The sequence below is a fragment of the Centroberyx gerrardi genome, chromosome 11 (assembly GCF_048128805.1).
Source record: "Centroberyx gerrardi isolate f3 chromosome 11, fCenGer3.hap1.cur.20231027, whole genome shotgun sequence".
Lineage (NCBI taxonomy): Eukaryota > Metazoa > Chordata > Actinopteri > Beryciformes > Berycidae > Centroberyx > Centroberyx gerrardi.
In genome coordinates this window covers 27312314-27339826 of record NC_136007.1, presented here as the reverse complement: position 1 = coordinate 27339826, position 27513 = coordinate 27312314, and the positions used below count along the sequence as shown (strand labels likewise).

Here is a 27513-nt window from a genome sequence, read left to right as displayed (position 1 = left end):
CAACTCACTGGCTTGAATGAAACACAATCATACTCCCATAAAGTACAGCTTGTATAAAGTTTGATGTAGAAATATGCAGTTTTAAATGAAATGAAACGAAGAGATTGACAAAGAAAAAGAAAATGTGAGGCGGTGCTGTGTGACAGCTGTGGTGTATTTATAAAGAGAGAAGAGGAAGGAGGCAGTTCACTCGAAAAGTCAAAACAGAAAAGTTTGGGACGAGAGAGAGGGAGAGAGAGAGAAAGAGAGTGAGCACAGACCCAGTGAGCAAGAGACACCGCAGGAGGAGAAGAGGAGAGAGGGGGGACAGAGAGAATAAACGGATGAAGAGACAGACGGAGAGTGGAGGATTTTCAAGAAGCAGTGAACTGGGCGAGAGGAGACGGTGACTGCTGCATCTCTGGAAAAGAGTGAGTGAGTGAGTGTGGGTGGGAGAGGAAGACATAAAGTTGGAGGGTGGGAGGGGGTGTGAGGCGGCAGAGGGTGACAAAAGTGAGGAAGGGGTGAGAGACGGTGGGGGGGACCCAAAAAAAAAAAAAAAAAAAATCAAGGCACCGAAAAAGATCCTTTGGATGGTTGACAAAATAAGAGATTTGCGCTCTTCAAAACATGACTGTCACAGCAACGGCTACCACTGATTCAGGTCAGTGGTTCCTGTTTGTTCTGTAACAGGGGGGAAGTAAAAGAAAGAGAAAAAAAAAAGAAAAAAGCAAACAAAACCAGGTTATAAATAACAAATAATAATTAACTGATTCAGGGGGAAAAAGACTCTTGTCAATCACTTTGAAGCCTATACATGAAGCACAAGTTTCTCCATTGGGCTCCATTGTTGTAGTAGAAAGTTTGGAGCCACTTTTGAATAGAGGGAGTGGGAAGAGAGGGAATAGAGGGAGAGAGGCTGAGAGAGACTCAAACACCAAAAAAGGTCTGGAGTCAGCGCTGGAGAAATTGCAGGCTTGACAGATGCTGCACAGCCATGGGGAGAGAAGAATAAGGAGAGAGAGAGAGAGAGAGAGACAGAGAGAGAGAGGACAGACATATAAAGACAAATAGAGAGATAAAAGAAAAACAGGAGTGACAGGAGAGTGGAGGCAAAGGGAAGGAGAAGGAACAAGCCAAAAGGGAACCTGATATGTTAAAAAAGAGGATGCACGCATAGGGAAACACACCCTCCCATACTGTACACAGTGATCAGGCAGAGTAGGTGCAGAGAAAAGACAGGTCAGGAGGGGGGGAGGGAGGGAGGGAGGGGTTGGTCATCCAGAGAGGGAGGTGGTGGGGAGGGGGGGGGTGAGGGGAGCAGTCCAAAAAAGATAGGGGAGGGTGGGCTGTTACTGTAAGGGTGATAGAGTGCAAGAGACCCAACCGGAGCAACTGTAAACCCCAAAAGGCTAGGAGGAGATCCAGCTCGCCGTTTACCGTAAACCCCAAGACTGGAGCTCCAGACGCCCCCCGGGCACCATGGATTTCACCGGGGTTTCGCCGGAGCGCTGAACCCGCGAGAGGCCCCCCCTCACCCGCCGGGCATCATGTCGACGGGCCCCGGCCACGGGGAACCGGGCCTGGCCGAGGACCCCCAGAGCACGGGGCCCGTGGGCCTCCAGACCCTGCTGGACCTGCTGGTGGGCGTCTACCAGGAGTTCTGCGCCTCGCACCTGGCGAGGGAGAAGTACGTGTCGGGCTTCCTGCAGTGGGGTGAGCGCTCTCCTCTCGTTTTCATGTGTATATGTGTGTATTTGTGTGTGTGTCGAAATGTTTTTTTTTCTTTAATATAATGCCAGATAGTTCCGGTCCTTAGTTCTGATTGGCTGAGTCCACACCTTTGACCACGTAACGTAAAAATTCCCACTCATACGTACATACTTATGTGTCGCTTAGCAACCACTTTGTTTAGCTGCTGTTCAAGAACAATCAGTTAATCCATTGACCAAAAAATACCACTCATGCTGATATGTGTGACTTTGCATCCACTTTGTTTAGCTGCTGTTTAAGAACTAAATTCCTGTGCAGAAAAACAGCATTTAAAGAAATAAAAGATTTCTTGAACCTTTGTTTTCCTTTTTGCTACAATGGTGTGTGCTTGGTTTATAAATGCAATAACCCACTTCAGGTCGTGGTTTACAGTGATTTTAGAGCAGCTAATAGGAAGAACACCTCTAACAAGACCTCTCAGCTGTTCTAAAATCACTGTAAACCACGGCCTTGAGTGGCTTCAAACTATGCCACCCGAGGTTTACACCAGAGAGCATGAAAGGAACTTTGAACACAATAGTGACTTCTGTTGTTTCACCCATTTCAGTTGAAACAGGCCTCTGACCACAGGTTGCCAAATGAAGCGGATTGATTTAAAAAATTAGTCTGCTGTTAGATTGATTTTTTCCAAACATTGGCATTCGGCTGTGTATTGTATTGCCTATAAATGGTCAGTGAAGCTTTACGTTATATGAATCTGAGTGTGTTCATTTGTTGACATTTCTACCTCAATCATGAATTCACAATCTCAACAATAGACAGTAAGTGGCAGGCAATTTAGCTCAGTTTTTTAAGACAAGTGCCATTTTCCAAGCACATTTGTATGTGTAGCCTACAGTATGTAAGCATTTGCATTTTGCATTAACACAATAAGTAGGAGGTAGCGACCGAAAGGTCAGAGCTGATCACTTGCATACTGAAGGGATGACAGCAGAGACAATAAACTCTGAAAGAGCAAAACTGCCTCACTCTTACAAGAGGAAGACGGGAGAGAGAGCTGTTTGGCTGTTTAATTACTATGATGGAAAAAATGAAAATTATGTGCTTCTCGTGGCTTTCCAGGTAAGATGTACAAAAAGTTAGCATGACTTTCTCTGTTTATATTTATAATCTGATGCGTTATTGCTCCCTGTAGGGAAATTCTCATTCTCATCACTGACCTCCCACAGGGAGGTCAGAGGTCAGAGGTCAGGCTCATTCAGTGTCTTGCCCAAGGACACTTCAGCAGGGTGGATGTTTGCTGACACAGGGCTTGAGCCAGGGTCACTCAGGTGAAAGACAACCTCTTTAACCCCTAGACCACCCTGCTGGTGTAGCTAAAGGCTTTGGATGATCTTTTATTTCAAGATTACTGTAGTTCTCCATTTCTTATGACACTGGGTATTTGCATCATGTGTCAATTGGATTTTAGGGTGTAGAGTGGACTCTCCATCAGAGTACATAAACACTGTGTAGCACATGGGTTCACTAATGGATCACACTGAAGTCCAGTTCTGAGATAGTCTGAAAATAGAATATAATTTTCCATAATAAATTAAACAAAAGAAGCTACCCCTTGGTATTTTCACAAAGTAGAAGGGAGATAATTTATTTTATCCTTTAAGCCTCAGGCCCGGCACTCTAATGCCATTCCTAAGTGAACCACAGTTTCCACCATGTGTGCATGTTTTCTGAATTAGAGACCATCTTAAACCCTAAACTCCCAGTGATATGCACTGAAGGGACCTGATGTCAATCAATGATTGATGAAATTAGAACAGTTTTGACAAGAAAGTATTGTCAGCACCCATAAGTACAAAATAGATATGAGGTCTATATATATATATATATGAGTCAAATATGCTGAGTAATATATGATATGAAGTATTCAACAAATATTTACCAGTGAGTCCATTTAACCCATTAACAAGAGATAATTTGACACACATTTTTCTTTTGACTTTTATACCTTCTCACAATTTTCTACATTTTTGATTTCATTTTGATCACATCTTGTAGTTCCCAAACAAAAAATAATTTTCAAATTGTTCTGTAGCTGAATCTATATGTGGCATAAAAAATAAATAATATAAATAAATAAATAATATGTTGGTATATATATGTACATGACGACTGACATACAATATATTATGTATGTATGTATATTATGTAATATGAGGCACAAATAAACCATATTTGAGACAAACAGTGATGGCAGTAATATTACGATTAACCTGCAGATGAACCTCATTGATTCCAATTCAAACCACTGGCTGACCAGACAGACAAGGTCAACATTTCTCAGGGATTACAGCGCTCTGAAAGGTTCTAAAATAAATCCCTTCATTTTGGCACAGGATGCATTGCAGACCAGAGGTTAGACACCTCAGCTGGTCAATCTCAGCGATATGGCCCAGAATACACTGTGCTTATAAGAAATGGAAGACCAACACAAGGTCATGTAAGCCAACACTCCTCTCCTGACTTTCTGCCAGCCCTCCAGAACCCCCTGGGGGGTTTTCAACTGGTGTCATCTTGCCAAGACCACCATGAGTCACCTCCATACAAATGTGAAATATACATGTATGGACAATAATACACACAGATGCGTGTACAGAAGTGACACATTCTTACTACATGCACACAGCCTCCTATTTCAGCTGATGTCATCCCGCCATGCCTATCATTTATGTAATTTATGGGCAAATACACACACACACACACACACACACACATTGAATGGCTCATAAATGATGCCCATTGTAGCGCTACTGGCTGCCTGCCATCGCTCTGTGTGTCCCTCTGTTGTCACGTCTCAACCCCTCAACTTTCACCCCCATCCAATCCTCGCTCTCTCCCTCTCTTCTCTATTGACAGTATCTGTCCATGCATGTGACCGTGACTGTGTGTGTACTCATGTATTGTCCAGAGGCCAAGGGAGGTATCATATGTCCCCAGTGATGGGACTTTCCAAATTTAACCACAGCATGTGTCCGGGGATGAGGATCCGGTGTCGGAGTTGGCCGGCCGACCGTTGATGAAGCAGGTTCCTGGGTTTAGCCGGACTTGAGGCCTGAGATTTAGAGTAAATCTGCTTAGCACAGCTAGCGGGGATCACAAAAGCATCATAGGCAGGGGATGAATGGGGAATATGATGCTTGTTTCTACAATATGGGACTTTTTGCCTTGAGGCAGCAAGGTCTATTGCAAGTCCTGCCCTCTGCCCCATCAGTTGGGAGAGGTTCACGCCCCAACACTTGTTCTTGATGAGCTGTCTTCCTTGAAATGGCATCTAGCCTGAAACAATCAACCACAACCACAATGTTTGTGCCAATACTTGATGCAGCTGGTACCAGAAAAACAGACAAACGCTTGCCTGGTGTAGACGCTGATGGACCTTTTTCATAACTATTACAATTCAAGAAACATGTTAGGGAGCTGCCTGCAAAGTTCTACAGTTTAGTTTATGCTAAAGCGAATATGATCTCATCACTATCACACTGGTTAACATAGCCTGGCAGATAATCCTGGTTTGAACTCTGTGGGATAATCTAGCACTGCTAGCTTGCTACGTAGAGCTAAGCTAACTGGCTAGCATCCTACCTGTCCAGCAGTGTACAAGCTAGCTCTGCGTCGCTCCTCAGCCCTTTCCTCTCCTTCTGATGGAAAAATAATTGCCGATGTTCACTGTGCTTTTTGACTGGGTCTCGTCTGCTGCACGTTTAGCTTCACTGTACTTTCGCTTCTTACTGCATTCCGCCTTTTTGCCGCTATGACCTCACTGCTCTGTGGCTGCTAGCCTCACCTTGATAGCCACAACCAGCTCACCACTGGTCATGCCCCAAACGACACACCCACAGCAAATGCTGTGCACCTCAAAATGACCCAACATCATTTAAAAGCCAATTTCAGGCAAATGAAGGGATTTAAGCACACAGTGTCATAGACAGACAACAATAATATATCTTATTTATTTATTTATTGTTATTTTAATGTGGAAAAAAGGCTTTTACAATCATTACCTTTGTCGTGGGCTGTACTGTGAAGGTCAGTGCGTAGGCCCAGGTCAACCTAGTTCAGAATCTACTATGAGAGGAAGTCTGAAATCCTCTGGCGGATTAAATGGGAGACTTCGAGCTGAGCCAGACTGTCAGGGAAGACACATTTCTGGGATGATGGTGCTGAACACTGAGCTCAAATCAACAAACTTGAGGATCTTAGAATCCTAGAAACAAATACGAATCCCTCGAACTCTTATCCTCACCAGCTTCCCTATTTCACTCTTGTGTTTCCATGTACCTTTCTCTCTGTCAATCCCTCCCCTCCTCCCTCTCTCGCTCTGCCTGGGTTGCTCACGGTCTTGTCACTCCCTACATGGCTTTCCAAAAAGGACAAGCAGTCGATGGGTACAAAGCCAGAGTCAACATTCACAGGATCTAGCCATGACTCCATCACTGTTTTTCCTCTTTGCCATGTTATGGCCTCAAAGATATCATTAGTAACAGCAAGCGCCAATAGAGTTGACAGTTTATGTGCCCTGGTGTGTTAAACAAGGTAGTGACACAATCTCATTTTGGATCAGACGACTCAGAATTTAATTTGGGGATAGGCATGCAAGCAGATTCTTGCTTGGAGATATCAGTTCATCTGCTTAGGTATTGTTGAAATGATGCGCAGAGGGCAAACATGATGGCATGATTCAAACTAAGACATCTCATGCAGTGGCCCAGTGCTGCCAGCTGACATACTTGGACTAATAAGGGTTTTAAATTCAGATGATATTACTATATGCCATCATATAAAAATAGGAAGGTGATCAATGAACAATGTTGAAAGCCAACTAAAATATCCATTTGAAATGGGTTCCTACAATACTATCATTGTTAAAAAGCCTCTCGACTATTAGTGACATGTCTTGGTGTGTCTGATTGCAAAAGTGAAAGTGTGTGTGAAGGGTTGCAGAAAACAGCGAAAATCATTGGCTGCAAAAAATCCTGGAATAGGTAAAAGTTCACACATCATAAAATGTGTGTGAATTTGAGACACTCAGATGATGTTGAACTTCATTCCCGTTTTATCCGTTTTTGCTGTTGATTTACACCTTTCAGCTGCACCAATTTCTCACACCGACAGAATTCAGATGTAGTATTGCACAACTCATGATTATCCATGTATCACTTGCACTGACAAGCAGTTAAATTGACCGTTTATTTGAGTGTTTAATATTGCTTTGCAGTCCTCAATAAATACCCCAAGAAACGTAATGGAATAGCAGCAACCTGTGTATTTTCCATGGTTTCATACACAACTTAACATCTCTTGACCAGGAATGAGGATGGAGCTCATCCAGTAGAGAAGTGCAGGATTTTCAAGTCATAAAGAACAAGATATTGGAGCAAATTTTCTGAATGGTCATTAGTCATCAGCATGTGAGTTTGCAGTGTAGTCATAAGATCCGATCACAAGACACACTTCAGCTATTCAGATCTGTTTCTAATCCTTTTACGTCCCATTGAGAATCTTTTCATACTCCCTAGAGCTTTCCACATGCTGGAGGCACATTATGTGAATAACAGTTGGAAACACCAGGAGGAAACTATGTACAGAGACATTAAATGTGCACTCTTGCTCTCATCTGTATGTATATCTGCTGCTTCTCATCTCAGTGTATGTCACCAGAAAGGGCACGACTGTCCAACACCACAGTAAATTAATTTCTAACTGATCGCTGTGACAAAACCCATTCTCCATCTTGATTTTCCTCTCTTTGCCCCCTGCCCTTCTTCACGGAGGGGAGGAATTTCCGTTCGTGAAGCTAGGAGGCTGGCAGAGGGGTTGGCAGGGCGCTAATGGTGATAGTCTTGAATAAACACATGCAGGCACAGGCGCAGGATAGCCTCTACCTACACACACATATACACACAGACATATACACACACCTTTCCACACAGACCTTGCTCTTTTTTGGGGGGAGGATACAGCTGCAGGAAGCACAGAGAACAGGATGGGCTGAAATGTCCCTATCCTGCACAGAAACAAACACTATGGTACAATTCTCCCCCAGTGTTGGGATGTTTACTGGAGGCTGCAGCCTGGAATAGTGATGTCACTCCGTCATTCAGCAAGCTGAATCATAGTTTCTAATTGAAGCTCTGCCCAAGAGTGAGTGATTTATCGATGTTGTGCGTTGCAAACATCTAGGGGCCCCAATGGGGACCCATTAGGGGGAGCCACTAAGCGCTGTTAGCCCCTTGCACTGCATGACATGTTTGATATCTTTGGAAACCTTGGGATCTTGACTAGAATTTTCTGTGGGTTTGAACAAAGCTTGGCTGTGAAACGTGTTTGTAATGATGGTCCCGCATGAGGGACATTAGAGTAGAAGTGGTTTTAATATAGGGCCACCTGATACTTAGTCTTGTGTTGACAGAGTCACAGGGAAGAGCGCTGACATTAGGATTAGCAGATATAGGGGGCTGATGTTGGTCCACCTCTGATCTGATATGTGTAGTTTGTTCGATTCTATATGTATTGTATAATATGTCAATACTACACTTTTTGTCACTGGGAAGTCCCTAACCTGGATTGATGATGTTGATGATGATGAAGATGGGATTAAATAATTTCAAGTGTTTCCAATGCAAATCAACTTGCAACACAAGGATTTTATTGGATCAAGACAATTTCTAGGAAATTCCTGAAGCAAGTGAAACTGCACTGGAGACAAGTGGAGTTATCTCACTTTATTGGCAGAATTGATCACTTTTAAGAACGTTTTAAGAAAAATAAGATTTTAAAACTGAATATGAGACTAAATTACTTGTGTGGTCATGTGACAGAGGTCAGTGGTCTGCATGGCCTCAAATTGCTGTCATCTATGTTTTGCTATGTAAAATGTTAATGATCAATGCGTTAAAAAACATCACAAGACTGTGCTGAAGCACAAGTCACATGTCAGTCTCAGTCTAGTCTCCCATTAGGACTCCACAGTAGGAGTCTATAAAGGATCCTATTCACAGGACTGTCTTGTTGCTTTAGGAAGCTTTTAAGGTCCCAGGCGACGAAGTGTGTCTGCAAATTGCTCGCTCTCCCCATCTAAAAACAGTTTACACTTTGCCTCTGTCTCACTTGCATTCCTCTCAGTGTGAGAGGAGGTGGGGGAATGAAAATAAAAATAAAGGACTGGAAAATTTGCCTCAATTCATAAATGGTAGCTGCTATTTTTAGATGTACAGAGTGACTCGAATTCAGACAGTTGCTCTGTTAAAGATGAACTCTGTGTGGCAAGTAGGATCTTCTATTTATCCAAAGGCATACATTGACGAGTTCATGTTCATGACCCGTGTTTTATTTTATTGGAGGCCGTAAAGCTCTGCTACATGGAAGTGTTTGTTTGAATGGCAAAGGGAAATGGAAGGGCCATATCTGAGAAAGGAAGTGCAGCAAGACGTTTCACTTTCTGAGACTTCTGGGAATTCAGAAAGTCTATTCATTTGGACAGAAGTGAGCAGACTGAGCAGACCTGGTTGGGTATAAACCTCAATGAGCTACATCCTGGCTACAAACTGGGTTTTTAATGGGAATGCCCATGTCTTGACTTTTTTGTAAGAGTTTTGAAGTTTTTCCTTATTCAAAATGTCAATGGCCATAAAGTTAACAGTGTATGAAGACATTTACAAACACAAAGTCTACGACTATCTGCAGGAGGTGTCCGTGATACATCTTATTCACATGAGACATTAGTATAATTGCCGTAAACAAAAGTGACCATCGGTGAGAAGATTGTCAGCCTCTACCAGCCTCTACACTGCATTTTACATTGTGTGCCACTGGTCGGATTTGGCGGGAAATCTGCTGGATTGCTTTATGGCACAAAACAGGAAGAGGGCGCTGTTCTTCCAGAGCAAATGGAGCTAAAGCTTTCAGAGTTTCTGGAAATGGCAGATGGTGGAAGGAGTGAAAGGCTGTGGTTAGCAGTGAATTTGTTCAATGGACAAAGCAGGATCATTTTGATTGGCTTTTTCACTGTCTAGGTTTGCTGATGAGAAAAAAAAACCTAAACAAACATAAGAACTGAACAAGATTTTCATTCACTTTCCCAACACAATTTCCAACACAACCACAATTTCCCAGCTGGTCCAGGGATTTGTACCGGCAACCTTCCGGTCACATTTTGCAGCTAAGGCTATAATATAGCGCCCCCTAGAGGCCAGAAAAGTCACATGCTGTGGGTGCTGTATAATCAAAGTGGTTTTAATCACGTTCAACTCACTTCCTCAACTGTCCCGTAAGAGATGCCTATCAAAGGAAGTTGGTAAAAAACTGTCCAATTTTGTTTCAGTCACAATCTCTCTCTCCTCCCTTCCGGTCCCAGCGGAGCCCCTGGTGAGGCAGGTGAAGAAGACTCGCATCAACAGAGACGACTTTCACATCCTGAAGGTGATCGGTCGAGGTACTTTCAGTGAGGTGAGAGCGGGTTCGCATCAGTTGTATAAAACTTGCGAAAGAACGTTTTTATTTCTCACTTACACAACGGCTTACCAACAAAAACAGATTGTAGGATGTAGGAAAAAAATATTTGATCTGGGCTTTTTAAAGAATCAAATCAATTAATTTATTATAAGCTATGTTTTATACTGTCTTCAGTTAATCTGTTGTAGTTGGACATGACTGCATTGGCACTCGTCCTTACACAACAGCTTTAAATCCTCCTGCACTATGACCTCTGTCAATTTGAGACTCAAAAAATTTAGATTTTTGGGTCGTTTTCTGTGCCTCTGCAACCCATTTGTTTACATTTGGATTAAGGATTGTTTCCTCAAGGTCTTATTAAATAATCATCATCTTTCTGTCAGTCAGCAGAGTCCAACATACCAGAGTTTATTTTTTAAAGCTTCTTTTTCAGGGTCATCCTTGTAGGACACCAGCTAGCTACTGTATGTGTTTGCAATGTTTTGATTTGGATTTGGGCTCAAGACCTGTGTTGCATTTCATTTTCTCTCACTAATTTTTCCTGTTACTCTCTATACTTTGTGCTCTCTGTTAAAGCACAAATTCCATAAAAAAAATCATAAAAAAAACAAAACTACAATTAACAATAGAATAAAAATAATTGTAAAAAATAATTATAATAAGAAGTATTTGAAGAATAGAAAATACATTTTATGAAAAATCTCTTCCCTCTATATTATTTTTGCCCTCCTCTTCCTGAGAATCTGTGCACACCATTCTTGGCCTTAGTAATATCCATCAATTATGTCTCATTCACTGTCACTGATATTCAAGAATGTATCATTTTGATATGCATGCATGCTTTATCCATGCTATATCTATATCTATATATCTCTTGTGGATTTTATCTTCTTATGTCTCTTTGTTGCCTTACTTGCAGGTTGCGGTAGCGAGGATGCTAAGCACGCAACAAGTGTACGCTCTGAAGATCATGAACAAGTGGGATATGCTGAGGCGCGGAGAGGTAAACACACGCAAACTCAAATACTTACTTGCATTTAAACTTGGAGGTTTGCCAACTGCTTCAAAAGATTGAAGCAGTTGGCAAGCTGTTTTGTATGCTGAATTCAGAAGGAACGCATCGTGCTTCAACTTTACCTTCCTTCAGTTGTTTCCAGGTTGGTTGGTGTTGTATCTGTCCTTCTTTTTGTTGCTGCTATCCATTTGTCTTTTTGTCTGTGTTGTGCGTAGACAGCGTGTTACCAGGAGGAAAGGGAAGTTTTGCTGAAGGGTGACAGACGTTGGATCACTGAGTTGCACTACGCCTTTCAGGACGACAACTACCTGGTATATATGAACCAATCAGTTCTGCTATTGTAAATGTACTTGGAAAAATGTCCTGTAGGTCTACGACATCAGCTCTAGCTCATTTCTCTTTCTCTGTATCCTCACCCGTCCATCCCCTGCTCCCTCAGTACTTGGTGATGGACTACTATGTGGGGGGCGACCTGCTGACCCTGCTCAGTAAGTTTGGAGACCGGATCCCTGAGGACATGGCTCAGTTCTACCTGGCTGAGATGGTCATGGCCATTGACTCCATCCACAGACTGGGTTACGTGCACAGGTAGTCCGCCACATAGGAAAAGAGCTTAGACGTTACTTCTTAGAGAATTCCCGCCCCCATCCGCTGATTTATTCATGTCATGATTATCCATCATTGTCTCAGTTGAAACTAGCTTAGATGAGAAATGGTTTACTTTGTTTGAGTGGACATATTCCTACTACTTTGATTTTATTGAGCCAAATGATGTCAAGAACATTGGACATCAGCGCTATCTGGTTTATCTTAATTTTTCAAGGTAAAAGTGGATCTAATCACCAATTTTGGTGGTGTAACGGAAAAGTATTATAACAAGTAGTGTAACGAATTACTGCTCCCAGGGAGTAATACTAACTACAAATATCCTATGCTATGTTCTTCTTAAGTAGTGAAATCTGGAGATGCAAAAACTCCCTGTATCTTCCACAGAGACATCAAACCTGACAACATCCTGCTGACAGCGGAGGGACATATCAGACTGGGGGACTTCGGTTCCTGTCTGAGGGTCCTAGAGGATGGGATGGTGAGGGGCCCCCTGAGTAATGAAAAATTATTTTCTGGGAGGAAAAAAAGACTGTGCCAAAGCTTGCAGCAAACCATGTATTAACCTGTCACAATGTCAGGCAGGAGGGATATTACAAATTTTTGGGAATGCAGATCATATGTCCCCTTGATAGATTTGTCTATTGATTAATTGGTGTGGTTGATTTAATACAATTGTTGTTCTTAGAGTCACATTGTCATGGATGCTAACTGAATCTCTTTGTATTTGTTGTTTTTACTTTGGCAAGAAGTACTTTTGTATTTCACACCAGTTTTTTTGGGAGATTGGCCCATTGGTCAACTTCCTCATTAACTGATGACAATATAGACAATATAGACAGATATAAACTTGGTGTATTACTTTAACGAGCTTTATCAACTACAACTATCACATCCACAACATGCTACATTGAATAAATGATAGATATATGGAACAATACATGCATTCCCTAAGTTCAAAGTCCTACTTCTGAAAATCCATATGTCTATTGATTTCTTTGCAGGTTCATTCATCCCTGGCAGTCGGGACCCCTGACTATTTGTCTCCAGAGATTTTGAGGGCAGTAGAGGGAGGGGGAGGCTACGGTCCTGAATGTGACTGGTGGGCTTTGGGCATCTGTGCCTATGAGATGCTGCTGGGGACCACGCCCTTCTTCGCAGAGTCCATCTCTGAAACATATGCCAAGATCATCCACTTTCAGGTTTGTGCTCACACTGATACAGAGTCGACAAACAAGCAATTGAAATTGAGAATGTTAGGGATTTGAGAATTTAAAGGAGTAGTAGTAGTATAGACAGCAGCCATGCAATATATTTATCCAAACTCAAGGAACATTTTTGGTCCTTTTTTTGTAATCCCCAGGAGTATTTTGAGTTCCCTCCATCTGGCCCAGAGATTTCAGACGAGGCTCGCTCTTTCATCACTGGCCTCATCTGTGAGAGAGAAGTTCGTCTGGGGACTAAAGGCTCCAGTGATTTCAGGAGCCATCCCTTCTTCTGTGGACTAGACTGGGGTTCCCTGCATAAACTCCCTGCCCCCTTCCTGCCTGAAGTATCTAACGCAACCGACACCTCCAACTTTGACATTCTGGACGACTGTCTGAGTGAAATGGTATTGCCTTTAGCGAATGCAGCTCTACATGTGATGCACACATGATAGAGCCTAAGTTGTGCCTTAAGGGAAATAACTGCTTGTACTGCGAGCAACTTGGTTGATGGTCACTCTATTTTGACATATTGTGGGCAGTGCAAGAGGCCCCAACTGCATTTATGTAGTGGTCTGCAGCTACAAAGTTCTGACCAAGAAAAATAAGCTATGTTTTTATACAAATTATGTAATTTTTGCTGCTTTGGTATTGCCTTTCATGAAATTGCATCTTTAACATAGCTAAATAGCAAGCAGAAATTAAGTAGCATTGATCAAAAATAAACAGAAACAACTCAAAATGACTTCAGAGCTTACCATGGATCCCAACAAAGGATGCAACCGTTCTCCAAGCATCGTTTTTGAGACTTTTATTCCTGTACTCTTTCAAATTAAAGTTGTAGAGAACTTGGAAGCTTTGAAACTCCTAGTCTATTTTGCACTTGCCAAGCAGAACTATTGTACATGAAATGAAACCACATCGGTAGGGAAACAAGGAAGCATGGAAATCTGATTGGCTGTTGATGGCCAATGACCACGAAAAGTTAAGCCAAGGCCAACTTTTCTCAGCTGACAAGCTTGTTGACCATGCAACTCTCTCATCAACTCTATAGGAAATGAATGGACTTCTGGTAACTTGTTGATCGTGTTGCTCGCAGTGTGCCAGCATGGGAACGATTTAGGTCACTCACTTAAAATGACATTGACTGGTGGTTGTTGGTATGAAAATTAGGCATATGAATTTGCAATGTTGTGTTGTGTCCTGCAGGAGACGCTGTCTGATGTAATGGACAGGGCTCCAATTGGCGTACACTTGGCTTTTGTTGGATACTCTTACACAGCCACCAGGTGATTTTAAATTCATGTATCACGTGTTTCATGTCCATCCCAAACCACTGAGGTTAACTTTTACATAGAATCATCATGAGTATTGTTTAATCGGTCTTTCTCTTATAGCCAGACGGGTGCCATCGACCGCAGTCGAGACATCATGATGCAGATTGACCACAGGAGGCTTAGGGAGTGTGAGAGGCTTTATTCCCCAGAGAAGCTGGTGAGAAGGCCATTATCAGCCCAAAGAGTCTATACTAGTCAAGAGACTCCATATGTCCATTTGTCAGGTGTCATGTCTTGAATATATGATGTGTAGCATTTGTTAGACAGCTATGTATGCTTGTGATATGTGTTCTTTCCGATTACACTCACACTGTGCCTGATATCTAAGTGTGGTGTGGGTTTCAGAGTCAAGTGTGGCAGCTCAGAGCCACTCTGCCAGTTGACCTGCCCGCCCTGCTGGAGCTCCCTCTAACCCTGGAGCAAGGCACTACGGCATCCACCCACACCACCACAGAGGAGGAGGAGGAGGAGACCGACCAAATATCAGGACTTGATGAAGACTTGCACAGGTAGCGTCTGAAAGGCTTACTAAAAGGGAAAATCCACACTAATGGATTTTTGGATATAGCCTTAAAACGTAATTTTTTTTTCATTTTTCTACCATGACAGTGGTTGAAAAAGAGGTGAAAAGACACCTCCTTTGGTCTGAGGCAACTCATTTGAAGATGTTTGGCCTTTCATTTTGTATCTAATCTGGCCTTAAATGAATCCACTAGCCATATCCAAATGGAAATGTATTCCACACCACAAAATGCACACATAAAAAAGCAATGCCATGTCAAAATAGATCATTAAAAATTAAGATTTTGCAAATATTTACTTTATAGCACAAATCTTAATATTCAAACTTAAAGGAAAGGTTCAGGGTTTGTAGAATCTGGATTTCTAGAAACAAATAACTAGTGAAGTCTGATCTTTGGACATCCAAAAACTTTTCACACCAGAGATTTGTCTGTTTACTCTCATACACATATAATTACTCTCAAAATCGCATATAAATCCTTTCAAACAATGCTATTACCTGCTATTACCAGCTCTGAAAGTATATGGCATGGCTTGCCTGCAGTAAGAATCGTCCCACATGAAACTATGGGAAGGTTTCTGCGGGGAAAGTTGGGAATGTAATGGTGCCAACCCTCTGAGGAACGAGGCCTTTGAAGTCAAATTCCTGGGTCACTTGAAGGCAGCACTAGAGTGGACATTTGGCATACTTGTAAGCAAAATAAAACCTCAGTGTATAAATGTAGTTACTGCTGTTCACGTGAGACAAGACTAAAAGTGGCCCGATGTTATATTTTAAGTCAGTAACTCTCATTCTGTTGCACTTTTGTCTCTTGCGTCTTGCTTTGGGGAGAATCATACGTGTTCCATATAGTAAACAGGAGAATTCTGTATGTGTTAGAGTGGATTGCGATCACATTGCATCATTCCCATTTCACCGCACTTGGCTGTAAAGTAAAGCAACAACGAGAAGATACGATGAACCTTTGAAACCTCACATTCTTTCCCTCTTTCTTCACCAGACGGTTACAGGAAGCAGAGAGGAGATACTGCGAGCTGGAAAAAGAGATGGAGAGACTGAAGGGGGAGATCCAGGACTGGAGGGCCCCCAAGGAGACAGGCAAGGGATTAACACCATGCTTCCTCATTGCATCACCATCATCATCACCATCAGTCCTCTCATAGTCATTTATTCTATGCAGCCTGGATTGTTCCCCTCCATTTCACTTTTTATTACGTGCAGTTATGCCATGACACATTTATGACAACTTGAAGTATTGTAATAAATGTGTCATAAATGTTTTATGAATGTCTCATGGCATAAATGTGTCATGGCACATTTATGACAACCCACAACCGACCTGATAAGTTTTGTCATAAATCTGGCAATATAGCTGATACTGTGGCACCATAGAAAGTGTCATTGTGAGATAATTAAGAAAGCAATCATGGTATGATGGGCATAACCTGACAATAGTTCCTCATAATATTACAGTAAACCTCTATGGCATGCCAAAGTGCAACAATCAACAATGAAACAGGTGTTTTTAGCCTAAGAATCACCAAATGTCCATGTGAATTCATGAAAAAGCAATGAATCCATAAGAAAACACAGAGAGCCAAGGCCATATAGAGGTAGGGATGTGGCTTCCTTTCCATTTTGCCATTACCAGTTTGACCCACTTGATAAAAAAAAATACCTCTAAGTCTGTTTTCAGAATGCCAGGTATTTGTGTAACATGACCTAATCACACAGACATCCACACAACCACAAGGACTACTTTACGGCCCTCGCTCTCTTAAGAACAACATAAATGGGAGGTGGAATGAGTTCCAGACAATATGAGCCACTCTGAATAAACACTGCGCTGCACAGCCCCAGCAGCATCTGCTTATGTTGGAGCCCTCAGTCAGAACACGGTGATAAATATCCACTCTAAGAATAGCCTTGGTATGCAGGAGCTTGGTTGCCCATTTCCATAAATCAATACAGTGTCATGAGCTTTTTAAAGATGCAGCGTTGAGGGTCTTCCTGCCGCCGGACTGATGGATGAAAGTTATGAGTAACGACCGCAACTCCCGTTTAACGCAGCAGCATGCGGAAAAACAAAAAGCACGTACCTCGCTCCACAACACGAAAGTCGGCGGCTTACCTCAATCACCCCTTCCTCATCGCTCTTTCTCTCTCCCCTTTCGCACTCACTCACTCACCCACTGACTCACGCGATCATGCCTTTCATCACCGCAAATGTGTTGTTTTTTTTGGTTCGGTCTTTTTCTTTTTGTTATCACAAATCTGGCTGGCCCAGCAGTGCACCCCCAAGGCTGAATGCCTGCAACAGCGCCGCCGCTCTGATGTTCCTCTCTCTCCTCCAATCACAGAGCTGAGTATCTGCCCAGCATCTCTTGCTCTGCCTGCCCACTGTATGGACGCACCAGGGGATGTAAGCCTATCTTTACTCCACTTTCAATATTCTCTTTTTCTGCCTGAGATGGGGGAAAAAAACACACTTTTAACCTGTTTGATTGTCTAATTCATTTGCAGAAGCTTTGTCGCTGTTGTGTTAGTAACCAAGGCCAGGCTTGCTAAGGGAGCAAACAGAGCATTTCTATGTATGTCATGAAAATAGAGGTGTGCAACTGTAGGCCAAGCCCTTACTCAACAGGCCAGCCTCTATTTATGTTGCTGCTAAGCAACATAACATGTTCACTGGCCTGACTTAAATGTGTTACAGAGGGAGAGAGCGCCCCCTGCCTGCCATTACCCACTGGTGATTCCACTACACCGCCACCTGCTCCTGTTTCACAGGGTATGGACACAACTAATGAAGTAGTTATCCAACATTTGGTTCAAAGTTGGTTCCAGAGTTGGGTTCAAATGATTTGAAGGCCAATACCAGTACCAATGCTGGTGCTTTTTAACTGAAGCAGATCACGTGAATATTTTTCCAATAATGCTTATATTTTGTGCTGATATTCAATTTAAATATCAGCATTTTCATGCACAAAAAAATTCCAAAACAAAAAATTGATAAAGTGTTTCCCCCAGAATTGTATAAGCCTTTGAAACTGCATTTAGACATCATGCGACACTAAAACCTTCCATTGAAACCCATAGTAATAATAGTACTGATAATACATATTCATGCATACCTGTGGAATATGATCAAAATGTTGTGTTATACATGCATCATATCCATCATATCAGAATCACAACACTGAACATCCGGCCAATATCCGATTCTTAATAAAAGGCCAAGGTTGGCCACATATACCGGTTTGTCTATCCCTAATCAAGAGAAAAAAACCTTCTTATTCTGTGTTTCTCTGTTTTTCCATGACTGCCTCAAATTTTCAAAACCAATTTTTCTCCACCTCCCACCTATGGGAGAATAATCTCTCCTTTCCCTTCCAGGTTCGCTTGCCACAGGTGAGGAGTGAGTCGTACCTGCTGGTGTGTGCAGAAGGTGGGGAGCTCCAAGCCTGGGAGAGACACTGTTACACCGAGCTCTCCTGATCGCACCTTAGGGTGTCACCCGCGGACCTCTCCTATTAGAACAGGACTCGGGACTTTTGCCCCTGCTCTACGGTCACTCCCTGCCCCCCTGCTCAGCCTCCTCAGCTTCCCGAGAAGAAGGAAAGTGGGACGGAAAAAGGTTCAAACAAGAGCTGCTGGGGCATATTTACTGTATAGGAGGTGACTGTTTCATAATTCCGCCTGGTGGATTTTCCCCATGGTGATGTTTTCCGGTTGATAAGGTGGGAAAGGCAGGTCAGACCACTGGAAGCTGTGGAATGGGTCGTTTAACGAGGAAGAGGAGGAAATGATGAAGGACATATGCTGGACTACTGTGCCTTCTGACCAGATTAAAGTGGCGATAGAGATGCACTGAGAAAAGAGTGTGACAATGCCAGTGATGATGATGATGATGATGTGGATTTGAGTGACACAGAGAGGGGCCAGTGAGATCCATGAGCATACTAGACTGTACTGGTGCATTTAGTTGTTACAGTGAATATGATTTTTCTCTTATATCCTGTATTTGCACCTAGGGGTGGTTTGTACTTGTTGTGTTGCACTACTATAGGCATGTTTTTGTTGTGCCTGTTTTAGTATTCAAGAGGTTCATAATAACTATCTGGCTTTTTGGTATTTTAATGGTTTATGCATATTAACTTAGGGCCATACCTACATGGGTTATTCAGGTGTGCAGCATGATTAAAGGAAGACATAGGAAGACAAAGGAAGATATAGTTAGACAAGAAGACAAGAGTAAAAGAGATGAGGGATTTTGGTTCAAATGCCAAATTGCAGGGTGTGGTGGGAGCATTCATTTTCATTAAAGTGATAATTCACGGGATTCTTGTTTTTCCTGATTTTGGCGACACCATTGGTGATAAGCAGTCATTGCTTTGGTGTTTTGCACTCACTGTAGGCACTAGCCCAACATAATAATAAAGACACTCAATGCAGACTAATAAACGATAGTGAAACCCCCAGTCCCCTCTGATCTTGGAGTGTTTTTCATCTTTGGAAGGCACTCTAGTTTTGGTTCAGTTGTTGCTTCTGTAAATGTTTAGAATTGTGTCAGAATGCTCAGTTTAATTCAAGTCAAAAAAAAAAAATATAGAGGACATTTAACAAACAGGCTGGTCACAAAGTGCTTTACAAAAAATTACAGAAAAATTATAACATGAAATAACAATCACAGAGTCCATGATATGGGGCCAGAGCTTCTGTGTGTGTGTGTGTGTGTGCGCGCGCGTGCGTGTGTGCATGCGTGCGTGTGTGTGCAAGTGTGGGCAACACCAGGACAGCCCAAAAGAGACGAAAGTAAATTGACAAAGTAAATGAAAGACTGCAAGGAAGGGAATGAAGGGAAATGAATGGCTGGTATGGTGGTATTTACGGCAGGTTGTAATATGCACTAAATAAATGGGTTTTGACTTTGGACTTACTGGTCTTATTGGTCTTAATACTGAGACGCTATCAAAACAGCCACCTTCTCTGACACATCACAAAATTTGTTTGCTAACCTAACCCTCTCTCTAGGTACAAAACATGGACCTATGCTTGCAACTAAGTTGCACAGCTACAACATTGACATGAAAATGTTCTCTTGTCAAGCAATTAAAATAATATATATGATACCTAATTTACTTAATAGAAGAACACTCACCGAGTGAATGCGTGTGGTCATCTCCATGTTTGCTTTAGTTGCACCAATGACTTAGCAATCCCACCTCACCTCACCACAACTGTTTTTGCAGGAAGAACCTCAAAAACACCATGTAGAGACATTTATGGTTCTTTGTGTAATGATGCTACTATATAGCACCACTGTCCACGTCAAAACATGACCATGACCATGTTATCAATCATCACAGGGTGCACAATCTCCCCTCTAGTGTTTATTATGGCAATGGAGATAATCATGACCCATGAAAATGGGTTATGGGTGGGGAACGGCTACAGGAGGGTGTTCAGCTCTCACCATGACTGATATGACAACTATAGCTACAACAGCGCTCTGTACACCCTGTATCTGGCTGCTTCCCAAGTTTAACCTAAAATGGGCTGGGATGAAAGTAAACCTATGCAAATCAGGAAGCAGCTCTATTGTTCAGGGGAAAGCAACAAACGATTCCATATTTCTGTAGAGGACATTTCATCAACAGTGTAGAAGCTTAACAAAAAGCTTAGGCATGGTGTTACACAAACTTCAAGACACCATCTTTAAAATGTTGGAGATCTGTTTCAGTTTGTGATACTTCTTGAATTCTGGCGATTGAATTGATTGGTTGGTAGCTGGTTGGTAGTAGCTTTCACACCACACCAAAAAGTCCTGAACAACTGATTGTTTGATAAAAGGTGCATTTATATGCTAGTATTGTGGTATAATAACAACAACAATAAGAATAATTTTTTCCCATTATTTTTATTTTTATTTTTATAGTAAGCGACACAGAGAGCAAGCTCTTATTTTCAGGTCTACCCTCAGGTCAAATGTGTATTTCTTATCAGCAAGAATTTAAAAAAAGATGTAAGTACAGAGAAAATGCATAATTAGAGACTATATATAAAACATTATTAACATTAAACATTATTAATTATTAAAACATATAAACATTTTAAAAACACAACATATATAAATAGCCTAGTAAAAAGTGCAGTAATATGCAAAACAATTGCGGCATTACAAAAAAATGCACATTATGAACTGGTGATCTAAACTTGGGGTGGTACAGATATATTGACAGATATCAGAGATGATTGTACAACACAAATACTTTTTTGAAAACTAATAAAAGATTCAAATTTGATTCAATGTACCATGAAGCTGTACAACATTGTCATTTAACAGTGATGTGCATCTCTTTCTTTTAATAAGAAGACAATGCTAAGGCACAAAGAAATCTATTCAAAATGACTGCATCTCATTTTAGCTACACCCCACCAGAGAAGTCCATATTTAAACTCAGGCTTAGCTGATAACTTCAGCAGCATTAGAATCAGTCTTACATGTAGTACCCAGGGGTTGAGTACAGCAGGTAGGGGTTGAGTTTACGGTCAGCTGGTGCAAAGCTGCCGTTCTCATGGGCCTGGCGGCGGTAGTACCGGCGCAGGGCGGGGCTGCCGGGGTGGCACTGCCGCACATGGAGGAAGTACTCGTCAGGCCGGTTGGAGGTGTAACCACAATCCTCGCACACGAAGATCTTGGAGCGTCGCTGGCGGTAGGCGTACTGCTGGTGGACGCCGTGGATCTTCCTCATATGGGACTCCAGAGAGCAACGCTGTGTGAAGGCTTTCTCGCATAGTTCACACCTGTAGGGGCGGATACCTGCAGCAGGAGAAGAGAAGTGGGTGGTTTTTGTGTGTGCGTGTACATGCAGGTATGTACTTCGATTATAGAGGCTTAGTTGCATCACAATACTGGTAGTCTGATACCGATAGTCTGATAAAGTAAATTTGTTTTCAAATTTGTTGTTGTCCTTAGCCCTTGCTTGCCCCTTTAATTGGTCCAAGTCCCTACTCTGGTTTTTGGTTTTGTTTACAGTAACAACATTTAACAATGCAACTGATATTTAATGTTAACATGTAACTACTAGCCACTAGTTATGTTAGCTTCTACTATGCATTAGCTCATTTGCAAATCAGATGTGTTCACAAGACAGTAATGGTTAGCTGAGCAGATATGGGTAGCTAGCTAACAAGCTAACATTATCTAAACACAAAATTGATCAGATGTATCAGTGGGGAAATGATCACTTCTCAGTCAAAAACAGCTAGCACAGAAATTAACTGTCTATTGCAGTCTGTTGAGATGGCCAAGTCATATGTTTAGAAATCAGCTGTTCATAGTGACTTTGGCCCAAGAGCTGAGGACCTCCAACATGGCCACCACAGGATATGTTATGTCACCTGAAAACCCTCAAAGGCCCTTCCACAATCAAACACCTGAGGGGAATCCTTCGATTAAAGTTTTGGTATGTCTTTTTGTCTTCATGTTGCTATACCATCTAGGGAGGGCTTCAATTGTTTTAATGTTTTTTTCTTTGATATGTGTGTGTGCATGCATCCCTCACCTGTATGTGTGCGCATATGCCTCTTGAGGTCAAAGGTATCGTTGAATCCTTTGCCGCAGAACCGACAAGGGTGTCTCTTCACCAGGCTGTGGCACTTGAGGTGGCGCGTCAACATGCGCTGCAGGGGGAATACCTTGTGACACACCGAACACAGGAAGTCTCCTGAGCTGGGGGACGCACGGGGGCGGGGCTAGTAGAGTGAGAGATGTGGGGGTCACAACACTGCTGTAAACGTATTGATTAGGAAAGTGAAAAAAAAACAACGTACTTGGGCAAACCTTATAGGTGAAAAATGCAATTTAATAAACAAATTATTAGTTTTGTGAAATGACGGTCAGATTTGTTAAAAAAATAAAATAAAATCCTAGAATTCCTAAATTTCTGTTCATTAGGGATTCAAACTGAGCAAATTGTGCTTTAGTAAGCAATTGATATTGACTGTATTTTACAATATGGTTTTGTTAGGAACCACAATTGACAGTAAAAGCCAGCCCACAGGAGATACAGTATATATTTCACAAACAACTCTGACCCTACCTTAGCTCGGCTGGCCAATGCCAGTGCATTGGGGTGGTAGAAGGGGCCCTGGGGCATCAGGGTGGACCAGTCCTGGGCTGTTCCAGGCCCTGGCCCTCCTGGTCCTGCTAGTGGTACTGGCACTCTTATTTCTTGTGCTGTCCCAGGTCCTAAGGCAGTTACTGGCTGAGGGAGAGCGGCAGGCTTTGGGGCATCAGGGCTGCTGAGTATCTGTTCCGTAGCATTCTCACTCACTAAAAGGGATCAAAGAAAACTTCAGTTGTCTAACATTAGTAAATTAACAGGTTCTACTGAATTATAACTGATAATTGACACACAGTCTGTCACTACTAGGGTTAATCCAAATAGTATGTCTTTACTTACTCCTTTACATTTTTTAATTTGAAATAATCCAATGATGAATCAGCAGTGAAACAATGACAATAAAATTGATAGTACTTTGTCTTGATACTCTTACCTACTATAGTATCTTCTTTCCAGTCCATCTGCTCCGGCTCTTTCCATCGCCACGCACCATATGCCGCCTGTTTCTTTTTGACAAGGAAAGACCTTGGCATCCTTTGCTTTCTCTCGTTCTCCTTCTTTTGCTTCTATATCTGCTGATCTACCTCTTATCTGACCCTCAATTTACAGTCCTTGCACTCAAATGCCACACTGCTTTTAGTTTGTGATCAGCTACTGTGAAGGACCAATCGAGAAATCACCTTGCCTCGCCCTCAACGTCCCGTCCTCATCCTTCGACAACCAGCCAACAAGGTAGCCCAACAAAATCACAGCTCTCATTTCCATAACACTCTCTTGGAAGAGTGGTGAAGGTTTGGAGGTGGGGGGTGGGGGGTTGGGATGGGGAGTGTTTTGACTGGTGTACACCTGTGTTGACTGTGCGCGTGCGCCGCTTTAACTGGTCCCCCACTGGTTTTGCATGTCAGGCAGTGAGAATCCGGGGGCCTTCGCATTCAAGTGGCCCTCGGCATGCAAATTTGGGCCCCGGACCAAGCCCTGGCCCCAGACAAAGGGCACGGTCTGAGTAACAGGAGCATGCACAGAGGAGCCACAACCTTAACTGCTAGGTAAATCAGCCCTGTCTCTTTTTTTTTCGCCTCTTTCTGTTTCAATTGTTCGGTGGGATTACGGAGCTTCTAAAAATGCAGACAAAGGCCATTCAAAGGCATTGAAAAGATGTCAAGCATGTACTGTTTGCTGTTGACTGTGTCGTTTACATAAATGCACATACATGATGGATCTTTCTGGTGTCACAACTAGACTATTTTGTTTTTAAGAAGGCGAATTAAGATGCCCACAACTCTCAAATCTACAGCAATGATTATCAATGTATTACTCAGGCATCCATACATCTCTGTCTAGCAATTGCACCACCAAAGAATGAGAAGTTTGAAATGAAACTTCTCAGCCTTGTCTAATGGTCTGCACGGCCAGTAAGAAAAGAGTGCGTGCACGAGAGGAAATGAACTCCACGCATCTTATTTCACTGGATTCTGCATGGCAAATACAGATGCAGCCAGAGACTAAACCCCATCATGCAAATACCAATAGAGGTCACTCCAAGAACACCGCAGCTCATCCGGAGAATCATGAACAGTACAAATGTGTTTCAGCGGCAGGCGCTGCCTTGGTAGTACATTCATTTATGTACTGTATGTATGTATGTCCGAAATTTGAGCAGCATTTTCCAAAGTTAGAACAATAGCTATTAGGCATCTTTATTTGCCCACTGAATAGATGAATGGTCCTCAAAATTTTTCATACCAGGGAACCCATTCGCTGTGGAACCTCACCTGACAAACACGCTCATTGTAAGTTGCTCTGGATAAGCGTGTCAACTAAATGCCTAAAAGGTAAATGTAAAATGTATGTATGTATTCGTTGTTTTGTTTATTTATTTATTTGAGGGAAGATAAAAGTCAGAATGTTACTTCTGTAAGTGTGAATCTGTTCATGTGTATGAGTAAAACACTCCTAGTGCTTTTTGGTATTAACAAAATTCTCTTAATACTGAGCTATGATAGAGTTTGTAGTGTTAGCGTTTCCTATAGTGCCTGCAGGAGACTGTTGACTGTACTGTGTGTTGCTGCCCTCCGGAGCTGCGCTCTAACTGTATGCAAAGTACCAGCCTGTGTGCTGCAGCATGGAAATCAAATGGTAAAAAGGCAGCTCCACTTTACTTTACACACACAGATGGTGGAAATTCTCTCTTGTGACTCTTCAAAAATACAAGACAGAACTACTGGCCCTTTAAATGACTGCTGTCTAGACAAGAGTTATTTGTCCATTGACTTGATTTGGAGATAAGTTACACATGTAGGCTTTGCAGATTAGGACAAATGAAAACAGATAAGAGGAATATTTGTTGAAAGAAGGATGTCCTGGTGCAGTGATTTGTGGGGTACACCAGGGATCCTTGAGGAGCACCCCAGTAAAATGAAATCTTGTTTAAAGGTGCTATGTGAAGCATTTTAACATCAATAAATCATAAAAAGTATATTTACCATAAACAAACAAAATCATTGCTAAGAAGACTGGCACTCTACACTGCATTTTACACTGCCAACGGGTCAGATTTTGTGAGAAATCTGCTGAATTGCTTTATGGCATGTAACAACGCATTATGTAATAACACCGCATTATGTAATAACTCGACAAAATGTAATACATTTTCACTTCATTATGTAATAACACTCGCATTTTGTAATAATCTGCCGCATTTTGTAATACACAGCCTGAACGCAATATGTAATAAATTTCCCCGCATTTTAGTTTTTGTAGTGACTTAAGAATCGGGGTGATGTGGTCTGACCTTTTGGTCCCTGTAAGAACTCTAGCAGCTGCATTTTGAATAAGCTGAAGCTTTTTGATGGTCTTTTTGGGGAGCTTTGTCAAAAGACCATTGCAGTAGTCTGTTAGAAATAACTAGAAAAGGCTACATTTTCTAAAGAAAATTTAAGTGTGCTTGCCGCCCTTGCAATGCCCCTGCCCTTAGACTTAGCGTTCACTAGTTTTGCTAAGCGGTGCAGCATTGCAGTTGTTAGCATGTCGGTCCGTAAATCCGTAAACCATTTGTACTTTGTCCAAACTGTGTCTGATCACAAAGAGTTTAAATAATAATGTCCTAAAATATTTTTTTATTTCCTTTATTTAAACAGGTAAGTCCCATTGAGATCGAGATCTTGTTTGCATGACAGACTTGTGTACACAACTACAAGAAAACAAAACAACAAACAAAATCCAAGACAAGTTATTTCCAGACCATCCACATGCAGACAAAATAAGAAAGTCTACTAAGAAAAACAAGAGCAATCCCTATAAAATGCATCACCCAGCAGCACCCTAATCAAGCACTGATAAAAAGTGTTGCTTATACAATCTGCATCCTACTACTCATGGTAAGGCATTGCTTATTTCCAAAACAAAGAAACCCAGTTGAAATTTTACTTTCTTAGTCAGTTCATTGACATGGGTTTAAAAGACAATTTTTCGGGCTTGATTTCTCCTAGACGCCGGCCAGCGTATACGGAGCCATAGCGGACGATTAGTCAAAATACTTCGCTCCCCCGCTCATTGGACCGTTCTGCTGACGTCATCGTTGCGTCGCCTCAGAGGCAAGCGGACGTGTGTGAGGCCAGTCTTTGTCTCACAGCGTTGTCAACGCCGTTTTGTGTGTGTGTGTGTGTGTGTGTGTGTGTGTGTTGGTTGAAGGAATGGCATGTGCCTAATCGTGAATATCTGAAAAACCGTATAATAGATCTCGTGGAAAAGTAATAGGACAGTCCTTATGAGTCACACACGTAGAGCGGCCTCTCAACCATTTCGGGCGGCGGATGAGCTCCAGACGGCAGATTCTTCGTGAAGCACGGGGAATCAGTCGCCCGCCCGGCTAGAACGAGAGGTCGCCCCCCCCCGCGTCTCGTCTCCGACGGCGGGCTTGAGTTCTCGCCGGGCAGCGTATACGGAGCGAGAGCGGACGATGTTTCAAAATACTGCGCTCCCCCGCTCATTGGACCGTTCTGCTGACGTCATCGTTGTCTCCTCTGTTATTGTGAGGTTATAGCCTATTCCAGTTACAAAGCATAGCGTCACGGCCACATGAGCGACTATAAAGCTGCGCGCGAATGTAGGTGTGATCATACTCTTCATGATCACTGGGTGTTCAGGCCTACCAGCATTGTATTTACTTTACTTTATTTATATTGATGCAATATTGATTCTCACGTTGCCGTGGGTATGTAGCAACTTTGTTGATATGCTAGTGGCTTGTGTTCCCGTGCAACCTAGAGCATTCACGTGATTGGCCAGTGTCAATTTGTTGAGCCAATCACAGTGAGGGGCTGGTCTATGGTCCTCTGCATAATGCTGTAAATGCAGCAAAGCTCGCCATAGTCTGTAGGTCTCCTCACCATGGCAGACTACAGTATTCGCGTTTTGATCGTCGGGAGCTCGCTGATTGCCAGGCTGCAGGCGCATTTAGCAGCGTTTGAAGTGGACCAGAACCTGGGGATGAGTTGCC

At 42.4% G+C, this 27513-nt stretch overlaps 2 protein-coding genes across 2 annotated transcripts; one reads left to right on the top strand and one right to left on the bottom strand.

The window, feature by feature from the left end:
* The first annotated feature begins 1298 nt into the window (after positions 1–1298).
* Positions 1299–19819, top strand: dmpk (DM1 protein kinase). Its single transcript, XM_071924859.2, has 15 exons — positions 1299–1695; positions 10106–10197; positions 11123–11206; positions 11434–11529; positions 11658–11806; positions 12212–12305; positions 12829–13026; positions 13188–13436; positions 14239–14318; positions 14427–14523; positions 14712–14875; positions 15890–15987; positions 17250–17311; positions 17603–17677; positions 18283–19819. Exons 1-15 carry the CDS (start codon positions 1530–1532, stop codon positions 18382–18384), a joined length of 1806 nt encoding a protein of 601 aa, XP_071780960.1. The 5' UTR covers positions 1299–1529; the 3' UTR covers positions 18385–19819.
* Positions 19820–21109: 1290 nt separating this feature from the next.
* Positions 21110–23559, bottom strand: LOC139931385 (transcription factor ovo-like homolog lin-48). The gene is made up of 4 exons (XM_071924876.2): positions 23449–23559; positions 22992–23224; positions 22455–22644; positions 21110–21709 (listed from the first exon to the last, which is right to left on the bottom strand). The coding sequence occupies exons 1-4, from the start codon at positions 23546–23548 to the stop codon at positions 21387–21389; spliced, it is 846 nt and encodes a 281-aa protein (XP_071780977.1). The 5' UTR covers positions 23549–23559; the 3' UTR covers positions 21110–21386.
* Positions 23560–27513: the final 3954 nt, after the last annotated feature.